This window comes from Adiantum capillus-veneris, chromosome 5 (assembly GCF_014529385.1).
Source record: "Adiantum capillus-veneris isolate H3 chromosome 5, ASM1452938v2, whole genome shotgun sequence".
Lineage (NCBI taxonomy): Eukaryota > Viridiplantae > Streptophyta > Polypodiopsida > Polypodiales > Pteridaceae > Adiantum > Adiantum capillus-veneris.
In genome coordinates this window covers 55,828,054-55,851,921 of record NC_140935.1, presented here as the reverse complement: position 1 = coordinate 55,851,921, position 23,868 = coordinate 55,828,054, and the positions used below count along the sequence as shown (strand labels likewise).

At 39.9% G+C, this 23,868-nt stretch overlaps 1 protein-coding gene across 1 annotated transcript; it reads right to left on the bottom strand.

Annotated features, from left to right (window-relative positions):
* Positions 1-14,172: 14,172 nt before the first annotated feature.
* On the bottom strand, positions 14,173-15,928 carry LOC147457350 (acyl-CoA--sterol O-acyltransferase 1-like). The gene has a single exon (XM_086512248.1). It carries the CDS (start codon positions 15,689-15,691, stop codon positions 14,492-14,494), a length of 1,200 nt encoding a protein of 399 aa, XP_086368374.1. The 5' UTR covers positions 15,692-15,928; the 3' UTR covers positions 14,173-14,491.
* Between the last annotated feature and the right edge of the window lie 7,940 nt (positions 15,929-23,868).

The window sequence follows — 23,868 nt, the reverse complement described above, 5'->3', positions numbered from 1 at the left end:
AACCCTTTCAAATGTCAATTTTGGGTTAAACATGGAGTCATTTTAGGGCATATAGTGTCCAAAAATGGGATTTCCACAGATGAGAGCAAAATTAAAGCCATTGCTGAATTGCCACCACCTACAAACTATAAAGGAGTTCAAAGGTTCATGGGCCATGTTGGTTATTACCGACGGTTTATTTTAAACTTTGCCAAGATAGCTCGTCCTTTGTACAAGCTTCTTATTGAGTTCCAATGGACTGCGGAGTGTGACCATGCTTATGAGTCATCGAAAAAGACCTTGATTAGCGCTCCTATTCTACGAGTGCCCGATTGGAATGTAATTTTTCATATGCATATTGATGCATCGAACTTTGCTATTGGGTGTGTTCTAGCTCAACCAGGAGAACATAAACTGGACTACCCCATTAGCTTTGCAAGTCGTTAGTTGAATGATGCCGAAAGAAACTACACCACTACAGAGAGAGAAGGTTTAGGTATGATTTATGCAGTGAAGAAATTTTGCTACTACCTTCTCGCCAACAAGTTTGTGTTCTATGTTGATCATCAAGCCTTGTTGTATCTAGTAAATAAACCTTGTTCCACGGGAAGAATTACACGATGGTTGTTAATTCTCCTTGAGTTTGATTTTACCATTGTGGTGAGGCCTGGTAAAAGACATGTCATGGCTGATCATTTTTCTCGCATACCCAATGGTGAAGTCCCTACTGGAGTCAATGATGAATTGCCTGATACTTCTCTATTCCTAGTCGAAACCATACCTGAATGGAGTCAGAAGATTGTGAACTTTCTAGTTAATGGTTTTCCACCCAAAGAGCTTCGTAAAGACATAGCTCAAAAACTGTTAAAAGAATGTGAATCTTACTCTCTCATTGCGGGAACACTCTGCAGGCTAGGGAAGGATGATATTCTTAGACGTTGTGCCCGTGAGGATGAGTATTTATACATACTGCAGGAAGCCCACATGGGTATAGCCAAAGGACATTTCTCAGGGGAACTAACAGCTAGAAAGGTGTTGCAATCAGGCTATTGGTGGCCAACCTTATTTAAGGATGCATCACTTTTTGCAAAAGGATGTGATGAATGCCAATGTTACAAGATCATACAACAAAAGGATAGGATGCCCTTACATCCTGTTAAAGTGACTCAACCATTTGAAAAATGGGGTTTAGACTTTGTAGGCCCAATTAGTCCGGCAGCTCGTAGCACTCAATCTCGATATATTATCGTTGCCACTGACTATGTGACAAAGTGGACGGAAGCCAGGGTGACACGTAAGGCCGATGCAAGGTCAACTACCAAGTTTCTCTTTGAGAACATTGTTACAAGATTTGGTTGTCCCTTTGAGATTGTGAGTGACAATGGTACTCATTTTATAAATGGAGTAATAAAAGAACTCACTACCAACTTTATGATAGCTCACCATAAATCCACACCTTATTATCCACAAGCAAATGGCCAAGCTGAGAGCACCAATAAGACCTTAATCTCTATCTTAACCAAAACGATGGAAGCTCATCGTACAGATTGGGATTTAAAGCTTACATCAGCTCTATGGGCTTATCATACTGCACATAAAGTTGCTATTAATTGCACACCATTTAAGATGGTGTATGTCCAAGAAGTGGTTATGCCATGGGAGTTTCTAGTCTTCGAGTAGCTTCTCAAGAGGGCTGGGATGGTAACCCCTTAGTTGAGCGATTATATATCCTTGAAAGGCTAGATGAAGAGAGGCAATTAGCTGTGCAAAATGCACTTGTGGAGAAAGATAGGAGGAAGAAATGGTTTGACCGTCATCTAAAGAACAAAGATATCAATGTTGGTGATAAAGTCCTTATGTATGGAGTGCGTAATGAAAAGAAAAAGTTGAAATATGCGGGAAAAGGACCATATAGAGTATGTGAGATCACCCCACAAGGAACCATTCGTGTGGAGACTCTTGATGAAGTTGAAACCATTGGATTCCTCAATGGGAGCAAATTTAAAAGATACTATGATCCTTTAAGCCAAGAGGAGCTGTGTGCCATCCATACAAAAAAGGAAGCCAAGGCACAAATAGAATTGAAGAAGATACAAGCTCAAGCTGAGGCTAAAGAGCGACAACAACGTATAAGACAAAAACGAGAGGCTAACCTTGGAGTCACACATGCATTCCACGTTGAAATCGATGAGGATTGGTTGGACTCTGACACACCTCTACGATACCCTATTGAGCTAAACAGCACCTATGGAAAAGTGCTATATAACGTCTTATTGGATGCGGGTGCTAAATATAATTTGCTATCATATGGGGTGTGGTGTCAGTTAGAGAAGCCACCTCTATCTGAGAAGTATTCTCCAAGTCAAGGGTGTCAACAAGAAAAAAATTGCGGTTTTTGGAATCTGACACACTTCTGTCAGTTATGACAATGGGGTTGTAGCTCAAGACTTTTTGGTCATGCCTGTTGGAACTATGGAGGGTAATATAAACCTAGGACACACGTGGATGATAGCCACCAAATGCACTATTGATTGGGGGACAGGGGGTGTCACAACACAGAAACCAACTCTTAGCCCTGCCCCGCAAGCCATAGTCCCTGAGATATTAACTCTTAAGGAAATAAAACCCAAAACATTGCATGTCTAAGAGGTTGAACCATATGTCCCCATAGCCCAAGTCTCTAGAGCTTCAACTGATGTAGCTGAAATAAATCTTGAGACACACAAGACCCATCCTAGTATAAAAAAGAAAACATACAAGTGGGTCCCTAAAGCTTCTTTAGCAACCATAGCCAATGCTAAAAGACAGCAGCCTGGTAAGAGACGTCCCATTCGCCCCAAGAAATGTAAAGAAATGTTGCGTTGGATTCCTAAAAAACTATTGGAAGCCCAAGGATACTATGAAGGAAATGATTAAATCTTGGTGCCAAAACGTAAATTGTGCTCTTACTTGTCACCGGGCCCATGTGAGCTCAATCTTGTGGCTCCAAAAATTGAAGATCGTGGAAAGAAAAAAATCACGGAATGCAACACACGTGCTCCAGAGCTAGTTTGGGTACCTAAGAAAGAACGATTTGTTCCACCTAGCTCAGGAACAGGGAAAGAAAATGAAGCTTCTTGCTCTTCATGTAGTTCCTATACGGAAATAGAAGCTTCGACACAACCTCCACCTACCATTGTACATATCCATACAAGCAAGAAAGAGTTTTCACCTCCCGTTGTAGGTTCACCACCTACAACAATGTTGCAAATAAAATCATGGGAGAGTACCTTACCACCCTTGCAACTAGATGAAACATATATGGCGATCGAAAACTATTGGTTAAAGCCTTCACCCATAACAACTTGGAACAATTGGTTTCAAAAGGTGACGACATCATTCCAAAAGGTATGATCTACCCAAGGAAGGGGGGAGTGTTTGCTGACATGCATCATTCACTTGCTTCCCTCTCAACCTTCCTCCCTGACCTCTGAATCTCCAATCCTAGGGAATGTATATATAAAGCCTTATACTAGTTCTAGCAAACAAACAAAAAAAAAAAGGTTTTTTTTTAAAAAAAAGGTTTTTTTTAAAAAAAAAAGTAAAAGATCAAGAGTGACTAGTAACGAGAGAGCTCCCTATCAAATCCTACACATAAGTCTGAATTCACCATGTCACATCAAGCAACACACAAAAACAACTCATATTTTAAATACCTAACCAAATCTATCTGTATTCTCAGAGATGGCTAGTTCACCAGAGGCATGCGCTTCTATTTTTGATGAAAGGTACCCTTTTTCTTTTTCTCAAGTGTTTCACATCTGCTACCCTGTACTTTCTTGCGAATGGGATTTGGTAGAGAGACTTGCACGTGAGCAAAATTTTGAGGAGTTAGAATGACTGATACGTCTATGGATAACTAGTGATCCCTACCCAGTAGCGAATGTTTCTTTGGTGGCACGTGCTTATTCTTTTGCATAGGATGAGTATCCACGCATCGCGAGGTTCTTGATTAACACGCTTGCGCAAGAGGATGATGAAGAAGAAATAATAGAGACCGAGGAAGACTATGGCCTCACGGAAAATGATTTCGTTTATCTAGATGATGAGGATAGAGGCCTAGCCTTAGGGTGGCCACCCGGTTTATATAATATCCTCTTTCCTTGATTCTAAAAGGGATGACAGATAGGTAGGTTAGGGGTCTGGATTGTGTTTTGAGTTTGTTTTCTAGGAGTTATAATTTTTTCACACTGACATGCTTCCTAGAGGTATAGTGCTTGTTTTTTGGATGTGTTAGGTAGGACTTATATGGATCTCCATCCACATGGCTGAGGACATCTGCTTCGACGAAATGAGCAACTCCATACCTCCAGGTGTACTACTTTCCATGATTCATGTTGGTGGATAAGTGTAATTGCTAATAATGATTTTTCATGATTTGTTTGAGTGCAATAGTTATGTTTGTTATCTGTCATTATAGATTTATAAATTTGTCTTTGTTTAAGTTGATGGAACTAGAGTTTAATCTTATGGATGAGCCTTGAGATTAGGAGACCATGACTTTAGGTTAACTCATTTACTTGACCACTAGGCCTAGCTGATAAAATTATTTGAGTATTTGAGACCTTAGGAATGTTTAAGGCATAGAGAAGCTTGCTCACTTAAACAGCAAAAACACTAGTGAGAATACAAAGGAAATGGAAGCAAAAAACATAAGTGCCACAAATGAAAAATCTAATGCTGGAAGAGAAATCTTGGCTTGATTTGGTACTTCACTCACATGTATTGTCTATGGTACTAGAGCCCTAGAGGTTCCCAGTGTGGGCGCTTTTCTTTGAGAAGCAAAAATCCCTGGACATGCAAAATAAGCACACACGTCAAATGATTGTGAACCAAAGTAAAAAAGAGAAAAAGAAAAAAATGAATGACATTTAAAAGACTTCCATCGAGCTTATAGTTAACATTTCAAGATTTTGTTTGCAGTTGTGAGAGCTAGTTGGCTAATCAAAGCTGAAAAGCACAATTAGGGAATCTTACATTTAGATAATCCTCTTAGCTTAGCTAGTACTAGAGTAGTTGTTTTAACCTTAGTCATAGCTAACTAATTGATAGACTCACACATAAGCCCAAAACTCTTGATTAATTAATTTACTCAAAGTGCGATTTATTTGTCCTTAATGGCAGTCTAACATTTCATAAATCTTGCATTTACTCATTTCCACATGTACTTTACATTCCCCTCATGATTTATGGCCATATAATTCCGCTTGTTGAAACAGTGACTTTGCCTTGCAGATTCAAATCCAGATGCTCTACAACATGGACATAACAAGCTTCAACTCAATAGCTTCCGAGGACGGAATCTACATCAGGAAGCGGGGCATGTTAACCCTCACAGCTCATAAACACCCTATTACCTACGACGGACGTTGTAACCCACGGCGGACATTGTATTATTTATTTGGTAGAGTCAGGTACCGGGCTTGTCGGTCCAATAGGAAAAGGGTAAGAGTGATCGCCGATGAGAGGCACACTCTAACTGGAACATTCAAGGGATTAGTTGGCTAAGAATGGGCGTCCAAGTGTGAATGGGGCGAGCTCATATAAAAGTCAACTAAACCTAAAATTCACTCATTCTCTCATTTGTGCAATAGAAGAGTGCTCTTGCTCCATCTCCATCTCCATCTTCTTCTTCTTCACCTCCTTGTGTGTGTGTGTTTGTGTATGTGTGTGTGTGTGTGTGTGTGTGTGTGTGTGTGTGTGTGTGTGTGTGTGTGTGTGAGAGAGAGAGAGAGAGTGGGTGATCGAGCATTACGAAGGCACGACGGCAGTGGCGAAGCGGTTGAGCGCGGCGAAGCGGCGGCTCCTTCTTCTTCGCGGCGAGGAATCCTCCACAAAGCAAGCGTAGAGCGGTGAGTGACACACCATCGCCTTCTTTGAGCTTACTAGTTTAGGCTTGTTGTGTGCTTGGAGCCATTTGTGGCTCGCACACGGTGTATCGGCAAGTTCCTTGCATTGACACGTGCGACATACGCGCACAGCTTGTCATGAATGATCAAGCAGGCTAGGGGGGGTTGACAAGTTATGTGAGGCATTTTTTGGATGATTAAAAAAGCCATAAATGATGCCAAAAAAACTTGGTGACCACCCCCATGTATATATATGTACATAGTGCTTCAAACTTTGAAAGTGTCCGTGTAAAAAACCCTGTACAAAGGCTTAGTTTTGGTCAAGCTGTTGGCTGATATTTTGGGTTGTTCGAAACTCCAAAATATGGTTTTTAATAAGGATTTTCAGCCGTGCTTAAGTGCCCAAGCGCCTGGCCACTTTTTTAGTCCACCGAACATCCCCTTTTCCCACTTGCCTTGGTCAAAAAGTGGCCGATAGCTCATTTTTGACCCAAAGAAGGCAAAAAATGGACCAATAAAAAGGTGCCTAAAGAGGGAAATGAAGTTGGCTAAGAACAAAGAGAAAATCTCTTGGGATAAGAACCAAAAAAATCCCCCTTTAATAGCTGTATTTTCCTGCACATCCTTTTTTGCTTACAGAGACTTGTTTTTTGGAGCTTTTGAGAGACCTTCCATCTTTAAAAGCTTGTAACTTTCTCGTCGGTTATCAGAATCAAGCATATGGATGCTCTACAGAGATCCTCACGACACAAGCTTTGTCTTCATGGTCTCGATTTTCTAAAATTTTAATCATGGTTTGAGTTAGAGTTGTTTCTCGCCCATCTTCACAGGAGTTCGACTTTGGTGTTTCTACCGTCATACAGGGTTTCTTTCCAACGGTGTGACTCGTGCAAAGCTATAGAGTGCTTGTTTTCCTTGTCGTTTTCACGCTAACAACATGCATGTGCAACCCAATTTTGTGTGCACGTACGTGTGTGTGTGTGTGTGTGTGTGTGTGTGTGTGTGTGTGTGTGTGTGTGTGTGTGTGTGTGTGTGAGAGAGAGAGAGAGAGAGAGAACACCTCTACGCATCATGTGTTGGGAGAGGAGCCTGTAGCATTTCACGGTGGCATTGAGCGTGTAGTAGATGCTCGCAATTACGTGGCCTATCGAGGACCAAAATGGCATGATCTCCCGCTCAATGTTTAGCTAGAAACTATAGCCCATATATATGATGTATCTATGAGGGCCAATACTTCTCTACTTCTCTCTTAAATCTCCATGCACGACTCCCCCCGCTCTGCACACACACACACACACACACACACACACACACACACACACACACACAGAAGTTCTCATCTAGCACAAGAGAGAGAGCATGTGTGTTGCCGTCTTTTATAAAGTGATGTGCAATCGATAAATTTGTTGTTGCAAGATAGTATCTGCATGTGGAAAGTCAAGTGCATGTCATCATTTTTGTTTTCTTCATGCAAGAAGCTAAGAGTTTCCTTGCATATGCTTACAATCACATTGGAGAACAATACTCCATTTCTATGTTGTGTTCAGTTTACAGGTCATCTATATGAGGCTTATCACTTGAAGAATTGTTTCTCCTTCACATGTTTAGCAAGGCCACAACTAACTTTTACAAATGTACTTTAGATATACAAGTTTGTATGATGGTCCTTTCACATATAGAGTTTTTTGTTACCCTTACCAATATGAAAGAAATTGTTAGATTTTCTTATTCAAGTTTCCTGAACTTTTTCATGAAGGCTATCCCCTAATCCCTATCTCATCTTTTGGTGTGGTTCATGTGCTGTCAATGCTCTTCCCCTTTGAAATGTTGTATTTAATGTTTTTTTACAACTTGAAGTTGTTATTGTTCCCGAATTGCACCTTGCACTCACACAAGATCTACAGCCACAATTTTGGCTCTTTTTTCATGAAAAAAGCAAGCACTTCAAGTGTCAATCATGACTTTATATCAATTCACAAGTTTCATATGCATACATGGGCACTTGCACACATGTACACACAAGGTATTACTATAGCCTTGACGAGTAAATCATAGGACAAAGTCTAATCTATATAGACAGTTGGAAAACAACATCTTGCTTGGCAGAGCTTTGGTTGTTGTGTCTTCCAAGTGTGGTGTATTCTTGAATCACAAGGAGTTCTCGATGACAATCTTGATTGACCTTGACATTGCTTTAGTTGAGATTTATGTCAGGTGTGGGACACATGAAACAAGTTGTAGGTGGTTGTCATCTAATGCATAGGGATAGACTCTTTCCAAATGAAATTTCATGTTTGTGATGAGCGTCATGTCCGGGATGTCAGATCTTGGACTACTCTTATTTTACGGTCCACCAACATGGGCAGGCCGGTTATTTTAATCAAATATGTAGTTAGGGCCCCTCTCTTCATGCAGTCATCTACACTTACATTTTGAAGGCACACGACATAATGCAAGAAGATAAAATGGGTGAGCACATTCACGATGAGATGAGTAGTCAAGGGCTATTGGAAAGTAGCATCATCGTTCTTGGCAGAGCTTTGTTTTTCAAGTTTTTTGTACTGTTGAATGCACGAGATTTTGGCAATGTTGAAAGCACGAGATTTTGACACTGCACTACCATTTTGAAATGTTGCCTCTTGGACTGGATTGGTTGTTGTAGCATATGCTCTTGGAGTTGTCTTACGCCCAGTGAGGGAAACATGAGGGAAAGGTGAGAAATCTTTGGGCATTTTAGGGAAGACAACATGAAGGCTTCTTTCTAGACGATAACCTATGAATGATGATGAAGCTTTGGGATGCTTTTAGACGAGTTGAAGAAAGAGCTTCTTTGCAATGTTGCAACTTAATGGAATTTGCCACTCTGCAAGAAGTTGACATGAGAGATAAATTTATAATGTGATGGTTGCTGGGGCTCCTAGAAGAAAACATCATGTTTTGGCAATTATTTGGCCAACATGTACGTCAATTGTGGTGATGTTTAAAAAGCCATTGATGAGGTCTTATTATGCAAAATGTTGTCTCTTGGATTGCATTGTTTGTTGCAATATATGATCTTGGTTGCCCTTATTCCAAGCAAGGGAAAGACGAGAGAACGGTGAGGAAGCTATGGGCTCTTTCTAGGGGAGGCAAAGATAGAGCTTCTCAATTAGCTTTAGGATGCTTTCAAAGCAGGCTTCTTTCTGGATCTCATTCCAAATTTTGCCTCTATGATTGCATTGTTTGTAGTGCTACTATCTAGACCCTGAAACAATTATCATCCTACGAGCTTCAAGTTGTATCTCATGTCCATATTGCTACCAAACAACATTTAACAATATAAAGTTCCATGGGACAATGTAACTGCTTTAAAAATTAGCAATTACTTTTATATTTTAACAACAAAAGAAAAATAAGTTGAGCACATGGATGGCTCTTCATTGGATTGTCTTTTTGAGATGCCACCTCCTACCTCCTACACAAGATCAGTATTTATTGATAGTTGAATGGAGAACCTTATTAGAGCATTGGATAGGATCATTTATTTTGATAATGAAGAATTCAAGATATAATTGGCACTACCTTGTGGACGCATAGAGAATGTTTGCACATGTTTTCACCTTGAAGGGGGAAGGGGAAGAGAAGGGTTACCAAAATTAGGACTTGCTTTTTCTTAGCCGCAGCAACGCGCGGGTCTCATACTAGTAACATTCTAAAAGAATAAAATGCAAGTAAAGTCAAGACATTTTAAGATGTGAAATGAAAAGTGAAATAATAAGGTCCATTTACTATTCTAGAATAAAAATAGCATTTAAAATAAGTCTTCATAATCATTGAAAACATTGAAAGTATACCTAACCCAACTCTCCTCTAAGGCTGCTTTTAGAAAGCCAAAATCTAGAGGATCTTTTGTCCTCAAGACAATTTGTTTAAATAATCAATTCTTTACATCAAAGGCAAGTCCACTGAGTATAACAAGGTGAAAGTTCACTATGGGCTATATATAATGCTATTGAGAGGAATTTAATAATAAGAGGATTCTTTATGAGAGGAAAATGAGAAAGTGACACTAACATTAAAACAAGTGAAAGGGTCACGACGGCTTTCTAAAACAATAAGAAAGTAATAAAATCTTGAGGTTGAGTTTAAGTAGAATTATAGAAGGTGAAGCACTATTCAAGAATGTCTCTTTTATTAAGCGATCGAGTGTCCTCCTCGCAAAGAAGCAAACCAAATATACTAGTAAATTTTTTGAAATTTGTAGGATTCTTGAGCTAACTTTTGACATCATTGCACCGGTTTTTCTTCTCTTTATCATGGTTTGCTCATATTCATATATATACATATATATATATACATATATATACATATATATATATATATATATATATATATATATAGATATAACTAATTAATATGTGTGTGTGTGTGTGTGTGTATGTGTATGTATGTAGTATAGAACTTACTAGAACTAAGATGAAATAAAAATATACCTTTAATACTTTCGAACCAAAATAACATTTAAGGTAAGTCTCAATCATCACTGAAAACATTGAAGTATCCTAACCCAACAGATCCTTAAGGCTTCTTTTAGAAAGCCAAAAAAGATAATTTGTTGCCATGTAACACTAATCAACAAGCTTTTTAACCAATGGTTCATAATTGCACCCAAAATGTAACCCTTTTACAATAACTTTATGGAGTGCCAAAAAAACAATGGGAAAGTTTACTATGATCTACATAAGGCTATGTGAGAGAAAATAAATAAAATATAAAGAACATTTTAGGTAAGTCTCAATCAGGCCATTTTTTTATGTTCTTCTACTCGGTACTCGCTACTCGCAAATGGCTTATATATTATGAAAGAGCCCCAATAATAAGGTAAATGATGCACATTGCATATTAGTATATTGAAACAAAATAAAACAAAAAGGAAGTAAAATAAAAAGACACATTAGAAATCAAAACAAAAAAATATTTTCATGCTTTCAAATAAGCATAGAAAATAATTAAACAACTTAGAGAAGTGATTTTTTTTTTTGAAATCCTCAAATGAGAGAATCGTTTATCAATACTTCAGTGTTTAAGAAAGATGTGTCTGAGCTTAAGCTTAAGCCGATTGAAAATCGAGATTAGCCGGTTGCAAAGGAGAAAAAACTCGATAAAATATACTAGAAAATAGTTCGAATATTTTGTAAATTTAAAAATTTCTAATAATATTTCCATTTTGTATTTGTATAAGAAGGAAACCTGCCGCTTAGACAAAAAGAACTTTCTCGAAGACTGCAACATAAGATCAAACTTCTATGAATATTTTGTTTAATGTTTTGATCTCTAAAGTCATTTTCAAGCATGCAGAGAAAGTAGATGCTGCCTTGGACGATAGCTTTCTATTCCAAAGTTTTAGCTTTCTATTCAAAAGACTTTTGAGTCCCTTAGGGATACTTCTCTCTCAAAGAAGGTGATGTAAGGAAACAAAAAGTACAACAAAGTTATTTTACAAAGACCCTTGCCATGTGGCGCTCATCCAGCCAAAGAATCCAACGGACTGAGTTTTACAAAACAACCTTGCACAATGAACCCTATGGTCTTCCAAGTGCTAAAAAAACATATATGTGTGTGTGTGTTTGAAAAATTTATTAAAATTATGTTAGGTGAAACTTCACTTTAGCATTCTAAAACAGTAGAATGCAAGAAAAGTAAAAACAGGATGTGAAATGAAAGATAAGTCTCCATCATGCACTGAAAACTATGAAAGTCCCCCTTAATTAAATTTGGGTTGGGCTCGGTTAGGGGGACTTTCATAGTTTTCAATACATGATGGAGACTTACCTTTCATTTCACATCATGTCTTTACTTTTCTTGCATTCTATTGTTTTAGAATGCTAAAGTGACGTTTCACCTAACAAAATTTTAATAAATTTTATGCACACACATACACATATATGTCCTTTGGCCCGTGGAAGACCGTAGGGTTCATTGTGCAAGGTTGTTGCAAGACTCAAGCCGTTGGATTCTGTGGCTGGATGAACGCCACATGACAAGGGTCTTTGTAAAATAACTTTGTTGTCCTTTTTGTTTCTTTACACCACCTTCTTTGAGAGACAAGTGTCCATAAGGGATTCAAAAATCTACTGAATAGAAAGCTAAAACTTTGGAATAAAAAGCTATTCTCCAAGGCAGCATTTACTTTCTCTGCATGCTTGAAAATGCATTAAACAAATATCCATAGGAGTTTGATCTTATGATGCAATCTTCGAGAAAGTCCTTTTTGTCTAAGCAGCAAGTTTCCTCCTTATACAAATACAAAATGAAAATACTATTAGAAAATTTTTAATTTGTAAAATATTCAAACTATTTTCTAGTATATTTTATCGAGTTTTTTCTTCTTTGCCATTCTTTGCAATCGGCTAATCTCGATTTTCAATCGGCTTAAGCCTAAGCTCAGACACATCTTTCTCAAACACTGAGGTATTGATAAACGATTCTCTCATTTGATGATTTTTTTAAAAAATCACTTCATTAAATTGTTTAATCATTTTCTATGATCATTTGAAAGCATTAAAACATTCATTTGTTTATTTTTTTAATGTGTCTTTTTATTTTACTTTCTTTTTTTTATTTTTTTCAAAATACTAATGTACAATGTGCACCATTTACTTTATTATTGGGGTTTTTTCATAATATATAAACCATTTACGAGTAGCAACTAGAAGAACATAAAAAAATGGTCTGATTGAAACTTATCTTTAATGTTATTTAAATTTTATTTGTTTTCTCTCACATAGCCTTATGTAAACCATAATGAACTTTCACATTGTTTTTTTGAGACTCCATAAAGCCATTGTAAAAGGGTTACATTTTGAGTGCAAATGTGGACCATTGGTTAAAAAGCTTGTTGATTAGTGATACATGGCAACAAACTATCTTTTTGGCTTTCTTAAAGAAGCCTCAGAGATGTGTTGGGTTAGGATACTTTTAATGTTTTCAGTGATGATTGAAATTTACTTTAAATGTTATTTTGGTTTTAAAGTATTAAATGAACATTTTTATTTCATCTTAATTTTGGTAAGTAGATACTACATATATACACATACACACACATATATTAATTAGTTTATATATATATATATATATATATATATATATATATATATATATATATATATATATATAAGCAAACCGTGATAAAAAGACAAAAAACCGGTGTAATGATGTCAAAACTTAGCTCAAAAATCCTACAAATTTCAAAAAATTTACTAGCATATTTGGTTTGCTTCTTTGCGAAGAGGACACTCGATCACTTAATAAAAGAGACATTCTTGAATAGTGCTTCACCTTATATAATTCTACTTAAACTCAACCTAAAGATTTTAGTACTTTCTTATTGTTTTAGAAAGCCATCGTGATCCTTTCACTTGTTTGGAAACAACTGTAACAATGTCAAGATAGAAGTACACAAATGTCAACACTTCACAACGACCTGAAAGATATATTAAAAATATAAAAATAATTTTGTTCTTATCATGTAACACTAATCTACAAGCTTTATCCAATGGTCCATAATTGCACCAAAAATCCAACGCTTTACTAAGGACTCCTTATGTAATTCAAAAAATGATATCAGATTACAATGTTCGCCTATCTCACTTCTTCTTTTCTTTTTTTGCAAAATTCACAATTGTGAGTGAATTATATCGAAATATCACTTCTTATTTTAAAAGCCAAAAACTAGAAGCCTTTAAAATCAAAGTATTTCAAAATAACAATGGGCAAGAAGAGGCTTCCAACTTTGTAATCCATAAGGCCAAAGCTAATGCTAAAATTGAGCAATCAAAAAAAAAAACAAAAAGGAAAATGGGATCATAACCTAGTGGTTAAGGTGGATGTGTGGCTGCGTAAAGACCCAGGTTCGATACTCAACGGCATCTTTCAAATTCCAGTAGTATCTCAACAAAAGTTAAATGGGCTTCAACTCCAAAGTCAAATATGACCAAATTTCAATATGAGCAACCAGTGATGATAAAACAGCTTTCACTGCATTTCTTGCAATCAATATCAAGCCCATTTCGCTCAACACCCCACTCATATTCATACCCAAACTGATTGCCAAGGCTTATCCTGTGTAACAGATTTCAATATCAATATCAAGCCCATTTCGCTCAACACCCCACTCATATTCATACCCAAACTGATTGCCAAGGCTTATCCTGTGTAACAGATTTCAATATTCTGCATTTGCATTTTGTATAGCTCCGATTTAACTACACATTTTTCCAGCTGAGGAACTAAAACCACTACAAGCTGCCGATGTACAATCCAAATCAAAATCAGACAACTCTATAGCCTTGCCAAAATTCAAGCTGATCATAGGACATGATCCTCACTTGTGGTACAACAATGCAATTATGAGTAATGTCTTGACAAGTGTCATTTCCATCTATTACTATCTAGAAATAATTAATTGAAGAGTGGGACAGTTGATTAAACTTAATGAAATCCAATACGCTGACCGCATAGAAATAATTGCCCCTCGTGAACTAAATGTGCCAATCTTTGCTGCATCCACATTTTCCACACTAATCTCTACATATACAGCCTTGCCATATTCACTGAGCCCACAGAATGTACAAAATGGTATTGTCCTATGATGGCACATCGTTAACTTTCCCTTGGTATCTGCTAAACAGATCCACAACCCTGTTCTGTGCGTACCGAAACTCAGCTTGTATCCGCAAATCTGCCCCTGATCGAGTAATTGGAGGCATGAAGAGCCACAGAGCAGTGACATATAAGAAGGATAGCGTACACACGATGGCAATCGGTCGTGGTAATTTTCTAGGAAATTTTCTTCTAAGGAAGACCTCGAAAACATTGGCAAATCCATGAATAATGAAGAACATGGTCACTTCCCATGTCGCACTCCTCTGGGTTATGCAGCAGAAGATGAGCTCATGAAACAAGCCGGATACGATGAATGCTGCTAACATCGCAACTGCTCTAGCGTGTAACAGAGCCCTGCCTGCATTTGGAAATTCCTTGCAGCATGCTGCGCTATTTGTTTCAACCTTCTCTTGTGTCCCTTCCTTTGCATCCATTCCACCTTTCTTGAAATTGCATGAATGTGATGAGGTCCCATGCTCTGGTCTTTCTGCTGACAGAAAATGCAATATAGGAACATACACCGTCTCTCTAAGCATATACGACACCAAACAATTCCATCGCCTTCCCCAAAACTCCGAAAGAGAGGAGGCCAAGAATGGCTTGTCGAAAAACCGGTGAAGCTCAAGTCTGAGCAGAAAACCAGTGAGCCCACAAAACAAGCCAAGCACTCCTTCCAAACCGAGGTAGAGAAGTAGGCAGTAGAGGGTATCGTGAATTTGGTCGGGAATGCTAGGATGCCAGAGAACATTGAGGGTAGCACAGAAAAACAGAAACTGGAGGAGAGGAAGGAGAAGGGCACCTTGGAATGTGCTTGCCAAGGTGGGTTTTGGACTGCCATCATCGCGGGGGTATGTTCTGCCTTTGACGCGAAGAGGCATGAGGGAGGTGGCGAGGAAGTAGAGGAAGCCATCGCCAGGGTAGTCGGGGTTGATGTCCCAGCAGCGGAGGAGGAGCTTGGTGGGGCAAACCCAGAGGAACATGAAAGCAAGGAGAGATCTGGGAAAGTGAAGGCGCGTGGAGAAGGGCACCCTGGCGAGGATGGGCAGGCAGGGCAACACGCAAAACAGACGGGGAAGGCCCCGTGGAAGCCTGGGCAGGAGAAGGTAGAGCACAGAGAGAGAGGCAATAGAAGCCGCGAGGCTATGGACCTCTTGGTATGATCTCTCCTGCTGCTGTTCCATAGCTGGAGAGGACGCTGCTGTTCTAAGTTCTCTCTCCCCAATGCCACTCGCTTCTCCCCACCAATCCAGACCAACAGAGAGATCGTGCAGGCAGGACTCCCCTCATCACTATATCACACGGGCATGGAGGAGGAAAAGGAAGGACTCTCCTCCTTAAGGCTTTAAGCACCACGCCGCCAACTCTCACCTGCGTGCGACAAGGGAAAAGTACTGCACGCTAAAGGGCAGGAGCCTGAGAGGGGAGTCAGCCCTCAGGACTAAATAACACATAGTATTAATGAGAGGGGTTAAGGGGATCGAGAGCAGAGAAGTGCGCGTACGAAAATCGGAGAGGTTGCAGCCGTAGATGGGCACTTAAAAACTAAATCCGGTCACAGATTAAACTCGGGCAGCACCTATGTTTTAAATATAAAACCCCAAAAACCCGGGCCATGGGTACAACATGTGCGCGCGGGTGGGATGGTTATCCCATGCGTCACAATCTGGGCGACGAAATCTTGGGTTCAAATCAAGTCGCCGTCCGGGTTCTTTTTCGCGTTGACTTGCCGTGCGTCCGGGTTTAATCTGCCTCGGGCTCCCCGCATCCACTTCCGTGCCGTCGATCCCCTTACCTCCCCCTCTTTAATGTTATGTGTCACTTAGTGTCGTGGGGAGTCAGCTGAAGCCTGAAGGGATACCCAGTGCCAGGGTTCTTAACTTCTACGGCCCCAATCAATTTAGGGCTCTGACATTAATCGAGCGTCGTAGATTTTGCCATAAAAGTTAACTCGAGAATTTTGTACCCGAGTTTACTTCCCAGCCTTCAACTGCAGTTCCCACCGCTCAACTTTCATTGAATAACCCGTGGTATATAGTGTTGAGGTCGACTCATTACATTTTCTCGTCAAAACTCGAGAAAGACATGCACATTTCACGAGTGGCATGCACCGTCAAAGGATGTGGTTTAGACACGTGGCTCTCATCGCACGAGTTGTAGGTTCGATCCTCCAAGGTGAAATGGGGGGACGGGGTGAAATAAACTCAGGTACCACACGTTTGAGGGCATTCAGATTGTGCGAAAAAGGTTCATACACAGGGGACGTTAGTCAAACGTGTCATTGCGTCACTTCGAGAAACTCCCCTAGGTGATGCCCTTTTAACGTGAAAAACGGAGATGGCTTAAATTTCTAGACTCTACGTAAATGAGATGGGGGATCAAGCCATTAGCTCGACGTTGATCTACAGCATTCAAAGGCGCCAATTTATCATGTATTGGTGTTCCTTACACGGTTCCTTACACGGTGTTCCTCGTCTATATGTAACACGGGGTCCATTTGAAGGGATCAAGGGTCCAGGTGAAATGTGTCGAGATCTGCTGTCCATTTCTTTTTAAGGGCACTTTTCACTCTGCGCAATGGAAAAACGACGGGCAGGTTCACAGCCGGCGGACTGCGAATTAAAGACCACATCGGCGTTTTCTACATACTGCTTCGCGTCGCCGAAAGGGTTCTTTCTCTGCATATTGCGCGAAGCCAGGCTCATTCTTTGCATACTGGGGTGGCGACTAGTTCCTGCAGGTTTGCATATTGGACTGTGTAACTGCCTTGCGCATACTGCCGAGAGCTCCTTATCTATGCGAATCCGCGGGCAAGCTGCTGTGTGTAGGAAAGCACATTGGGAAGGTTGAAACCAGACTTAACCTGTCCGCCATGGAGCTCCCAAAGTAGGGGGTTGAATGCTACAAAACCTGCTCGACAGGAAGAGACAATGCTGGTTTATTTTGGGAACGAGGTCGATTTTTGGTGCTCTTATCTGTGAGAGCATCTTAAAGCTAGGTGTCCTTATGGCTCCAAGAATGTAATGGAAGCATATGCACCTCTGTCGCAAGTGGAGGAATAGCTTCCGAACAATCACGTGGTCGTTTTTGAGAGTGAATGGCAAGCGGAGGCGACGTGGACAGCGATATCAACATGAGGGAGAGTGAGGTATGTCCCGATCAAATAATTTTTATTTTTGGGTATGCCATTGGTTTCATTGATGCTCTCCTTAGTGAAAGGCTAATGATTCAGTTTATGAAAGTATCTCAATTATGTTGCACAATGTTTGATGATGCGCCTTGTCTAAACTTGAAAGTCATTAATGAGACATGTCACGGGTTGTGCTTGTGTACGTGTAGAGGTCATATGGTTTGTATGATCAATAAACTTCAATCTTTTTTTAGTATCTTGGTCAAGATGTGTCTCCATTTATTGATGTTGTGGGGGCAAATGGAAAAGTGATTCGTGAGTGTCATGCGTCACAAATGTACATTGATAGAAAGGTCTTATACGAAAGGAGATGTCTTCTCATTAGACATCTAAAGAATGTTCACAAAATCACTAATATCCATATTCCAGAGCATAAATCAAGATGATCTAAAACTAGTGAGACACCACCAAGAACAATGTCCCCTACATCTAAACGCCAATGCATGACAAGATTTGGAAATTTTGCACATAGAGTTACAGTGGCACAAAGAAAGTTTCACAAAGATTTAAAGCAATGGGGAAGCAGACATGCCGAGTAGAGTAGCAAAGATGGAGGCAAAAATAAAGCGCAGGTACAAAGCTCGCACGAATGGTGCCCCACATGATGCCGATGCTTCTCATGAGGAAAATTCTAGTGTCGGCGAAGAAGAAATAAATGATTGTGAGGATGGGTCTTCCATTGTAAGTTTTGTGCAACTATTTTTTCCTTCAAGAGGTTACTTTTTTTATATTTGCTCGATTTACAATTTGTTTGTTATTATAGCTTGTTTCGACATCCACATCTAGCTTTATGCATGCCGAAAGGATTACTTTCGTGGTGAGCCACGACCACCTTGTATGTGAGAGCCACGACCTGAATATGGAGCAACTTTTGGATAGGTTTGTTAGTAATATAGATTTGTATAACTATGTAAATCTTTCAAGTGTATTATACAAAGGGAAACAATATAAGTGTATTCATTTTAATGTAGATGCCATAAAGGAGTTACGTTTCTCTTGCGATCAAGTCGGGTTGGGCTTGAATTGGGGCTAGATGCCCAAGTTATCGACGATGTTTTAGATCTTGAGGCTTCGACAAACGTTATCAATCTCTTTGCATTGTGAGAAAAATAACACTATGTGTAACATTTAATGGCCTAGTAACTTGAGTGCAGCGGAAAATACCATAAACATAGTGAGCATTTTATTAGAATAGATTCCTAATGAGGATAACAAGAGTGCTTGGGTGGAGAGAGTGACAAAAAGCGTAACACCTAGTTAGATAGGCATGAACAATACTTTAAAAGAGAGAGAAATTAAGCTATTGACAACAATTGAGGACCGAATTTACATGGAGCCAGTCCCCCCTCCAAAAAGATTTGTATTTTAAGTTTCCCCCATCAAGGGAGACATTTTACATTACAATTCTTTGTGTTCCTTCAATAACTAGCTTCAAGCACTAAGCAAACACTTATAAAACACAACATCAATTCCCTCATGGTCTCAGCCGCAAGACCTCACACACCTTCAAAGATGGTGAGAGCTAGCGGGGTATGAGAGTAGATTGAGAGAAAGAAGGAGTAGTCTTACAAGAAAGAAGTATATCTCCTCACATAATCACTCAAAAAAGCTTAGCATAGCTTAGTAATTAGCATGGTAGAGGAGATGAGCATGCATTGAAGCTTGGCTCTTGGTTGGATTTGCATCACAAAGCCAAAAGTTGTTGGTGTAGGCCTCCCTTCTCACAAGCTTTGAGTAGATGATGAGATTTTTATTAAAGCTTGAGAAGGAGAGAGAGAGAGAGAGAGAGTCTTCTTCCTTCACACATGAGCTAGTGTGAGTGTGTGTGGAATAATGCCTTTGAAAAATCAACCCCCTCCTCTGTCATTAAATTTAATATCTAACCAACCCAAATGATTTTCTCATTTTAAACTGATCATTTAATGTGGATAATAAACGGGAACAAGGATTAATAGACATATCCTTAGGATCTATCTCAACACAGGGCCAATGGTAAAGGGGTCCAAATGAGAGATGATATGTCAAAGAGCACGGTTAACTAATGGAGCTTAAAAGACCTTAGGGTTAGCTTCATTAAATATCTCCAATGGTTAGTGTTAAAAGTCCTTTGACCTTAGGCAAGCTAGAGATAAGCTTGAGGTGGGAACCCGACCAAAAGTTACCTTTGACCTTAGGCAAGCTAGGGCTGAGATTGAGGTGGGAACCCGACCTAAACTTGCCTTTAATCTTAGGCAAGTTAGGAATGAGCTTGAGGTGGGAACTACACCTAAGGTGCTTGTCATGCTTGATGATTAAGGTACTTCAGGTACTTGTCATATTTAATGAGAAAGGTGCTTGAGAAGCTTCCTATGCATGAAAGTCCCAAAGTTAGGGGAATCTTTGACCTAACCTTCCACTCACCCAAAGGGCACCCCTTTTCTCAAAGGGCACATGGGACAAATGTCATACTCTCTTTAAGCTTAACCACATGGTGTGCTTGAATGCTATTGGTTGGGCTAAAGAGGGGTCCAATGAGCTTCTAGTTCCATCTAACAAATATCTAGATATTTTCAAGCTCTCTCTCTAAGGGGTAAGGAGGATACTTGTCAAAAGACTATCCATGTACTTGACTGCATGTTGTATGTGATTGCCTAGGAGGAGAGGGGCTCAATGAGCTTGAAGCATGTGGAAAAGTCACAACTCGCCCCAAGCAAGCAAGGGGGGTGCTAGGGCGATATACACCACACACACACACACACACACACATTTTGTGGATTCATTCTCAATTGGTGAAAGTGGAGGAACTCCACCTCCTTCTCCAAGCTTGTGAGAAGTGAGAGCCTACACCAACACTCTTGGCTATGGAATGCAAATCCAACCAAGAGTCATGCTTCAATGCTTAAGCTTGCTATCTTCTCCATCTTCATTACTATGCTATTATGTATGCTAGCAAGAAGAGTAATGATAAGTGAGCAACTATTTCTTTCTCCTATGGAATGTTTCTTCTTCCTCTTCCCTATCCTCATTTTCCGGTAGCTCTCTCCACCTTCGAAGGTGTTTGAGGCTTTGGGACTGAGGCTTGGGATAGTTAATGCTTTCTACAAAATTTATGTTATGCTTGTGATGCATGAAGTTTTTCACCTTCATTGCATCACCTAGGTCACAAGGAACACAAACATTGTATTGTACCAAGTCTCTCTTGATGGGAGAAACTATAATGCAAATGCCTATTGAAGGGGGGACCGGCTCCGTATGAATCCGGTCCTCAACTATTGTCATGTTCTCTAAACTCTCTCTCTCTTGCAAAATTATTGTTCATGCCAAGTTGACTAAGTACCATGTTTAAGTTGCTACCATCAATTAAGTTCACCCGCTATGCTCACAAAGTAATCTCACAAAAGTGCTTCATCTAATTTTCTAATTCCGCTACTCTCAAAATTCATAGGCCATTTCATTACATTGGTATCAAAGCATTTGGTTTCTCTTTTCTTGTATTTAAGAAGAGAGGTCCTTAAGTAGTTTAATAATGGTTGTTTTTGTTAATTATATTAGGGTAAGTGGGACTGGGATCTATTATCAATTTTGTTGAGCCCACTATGTGGGATATGGTGCACACCTCGGGAGCTTTGGTCTTAATAATGGAGTCTTTTTAGACTTGCCTATGGATTTACCATTATTGAGCCATAAGAAGTCCGAAAGGAGCTACCCCTTAGCAACTTCGCTATGTTAGACTCACTCCACTACTCTCTATAATTAACCAATTCGAGCCGTGGGTGTAGATACTTAAGTGCCTATTTTCAAAGCTAAGAGGAGTAGCAACTAAGGTTTTGAATTGCCAAAGCATACACTAAGTAAACACATAAGCTTAATTAGCATGGATGACAATAACCAAGAGAGTAGAATGAACATTGATAACTTTGATTTGGCACATGAAGGTGCCAATGATGTTGCCCCCATGTTTGTTAATTATCTTGTCACTAGTTTGTAACAAGCTATGGGCAACCCCGCTTTGCAAGCCGAAGTTACTCAACAACTTCGTGCTTATGGAATTTCCTTCCTCTCCAAGAGGAGAGAGAGCTTACAAGGCCTTTTGATGAGACCCCCAAAAGAAGCCTCTCTCCCATACGAGAGGAGGAATCCAAAGACCAAGAAAGCAATGAATCCCTAAATTCCTCCGAAGATGTGGCTCCAAGAAGAAGGCGGACTAAACGATCGCCAACTCCTCCCAAGAGGAGACGGTTAATCCATAGTCCTTCTCCTTGTCACTCTAAAAGGGAAGAGAGGAAACCAAGGAAGAAAAGGGCAAGAAAGAGATCATCCTCTTCTCCTTCTTCTTCACCTTTCTCCTCTACCGATGAAAGATATGGCTATTCTCCTAGAAAATATAAGAGGGGAGGACATAGCAAATCTTACCCTGCATGGCGAAGGTCACAAAAGCTCAAGAAGTTCAAAGAGGGAGGAAAGAGTATCTCTTTTCTCACCTTTGATGGCACCTTTGGTGCTACCGACAAAGTATTAGCCTTCATCCAATAATTTGATGCGGCCTTTGGAGACGAGGGCTTCACGGAGTCCTCCAAGCTACGCCATGTAGCTATGCACTTCCAAAAATCGGCTCGTCAATGGTGGTCTAGCCTTCGTGGAAATGGCGAAGACCCAAAGACATGGAAAACTCTACGAGTTTCCATCATGAAGCAATTCCTTGCAAGCGATGCAAAGGACAAAGTACTCACCAAATGGCGGATTTTGAGGCTTCTCTCTCATGAGTCTATCCACAAATATGGGACAAGTTTTGAGATTTACATCTCAAGGCTACTGACTTTCAAAAGATAGACTTTGCGAAGCAAAAGCAACAATTTTGTGCGGGATTACCTGAAGAGATAGCCGAATATGTCAACTCTCAACGGCCTGGTTCTATCAGCGAAGTAATCCACCATACCATGGTTGCTTCACGCATCAATGTCTAACAAGGGGTTAGAGGGAATGTCAAGCCCATGGAAAATAAAGACAAAAGTGATGCAAAGGGAAAACTTAATGCCCAAAATTCTTCCCAAGGCCCTTCCAACAACAACAACAACAACAATCGGCCCAAGGAGAAAGGAGTTTACAAAGGTAAAAATAAACTCTCTCCTGAAGAGCTTAAAACTTTTTGCAAGGATCACAAATGTTTTAAGTGTGGGGAGCAAGGACATGGTTATCGTTCTTGCCCCAAAAGAAATGCTCGCAATGAGACTCCTAGAGCTTCCACTGTCGAAGCTCCAAAAGAGGACGCTCATTGCAAAGGATCAACTCTCTCCTATGCTTGGGGAAAGGTAAGGGAGCATGATGCCTTCATCTTGTTTGACCCTTGGTTCTACTCACAACTTCATATCAATGGAGTTGGCCACCAAGTTGGGCATTCAAACTTTTGAGATGGGAGATACTGTAACTACCGATGCCGCTTTCAAGGGACAGCAAGCCTCCGTTACTCCCTTGATTGGGAAGTTGAGGCTTCATGTACAAAGCTATGTCGACAAAGAAGACTTCTTTATCTCTCCTCTCCAACATGAGGATGCTATCCTAGGGGTACCATGGTTCAACCACATGGATGCCAACATGAAGTTCCCTGAAAGGAGAATCTACTTCACCTACAGGGGGAAAAATATGTATATAGATGCTAATGAGTCTGGTCGTACTATACCACTTGTAAATCCTCTCACCCTTGATAAATCAATCAAAAGCTCAGTTTTTGCGTACACGATTTTTGTCAAAGAATCCCTAAAAGGTCCTAATGTTCCATCAAAGGTGAATGGTAGGAATTTTAAAAAGTTAGACTTGTCTAACATTTTAAAAGGATTCCAAGATGTGTTCATCGATGATATCCCTATGGACTTACCTCCAAAATGAGGGGATGATGACCATCAAATTGAGCCCCTATTAGGAAGCTCACCACCTAACAATCCTCCCTATCAAGTTTCACAAGCTCAACAAGAGGAGATCATGAGGCAAGTACAAGAATTGGTAGACAAAGGGATGGTGAGGCCTAGCTCCTCTTGCTTTTGTTCTCCAGTCCTTTTAGTGAAAAAGAAAGATGGTACATACCGCATGTGTGTGGACTATCATGCACTAAACCATATCACGATTAAAAAAATATATCTTGTACCTCGGGTAGAATATTTGTTTGATAAGCTACAAGGATCTACCTACTTCAGTAGG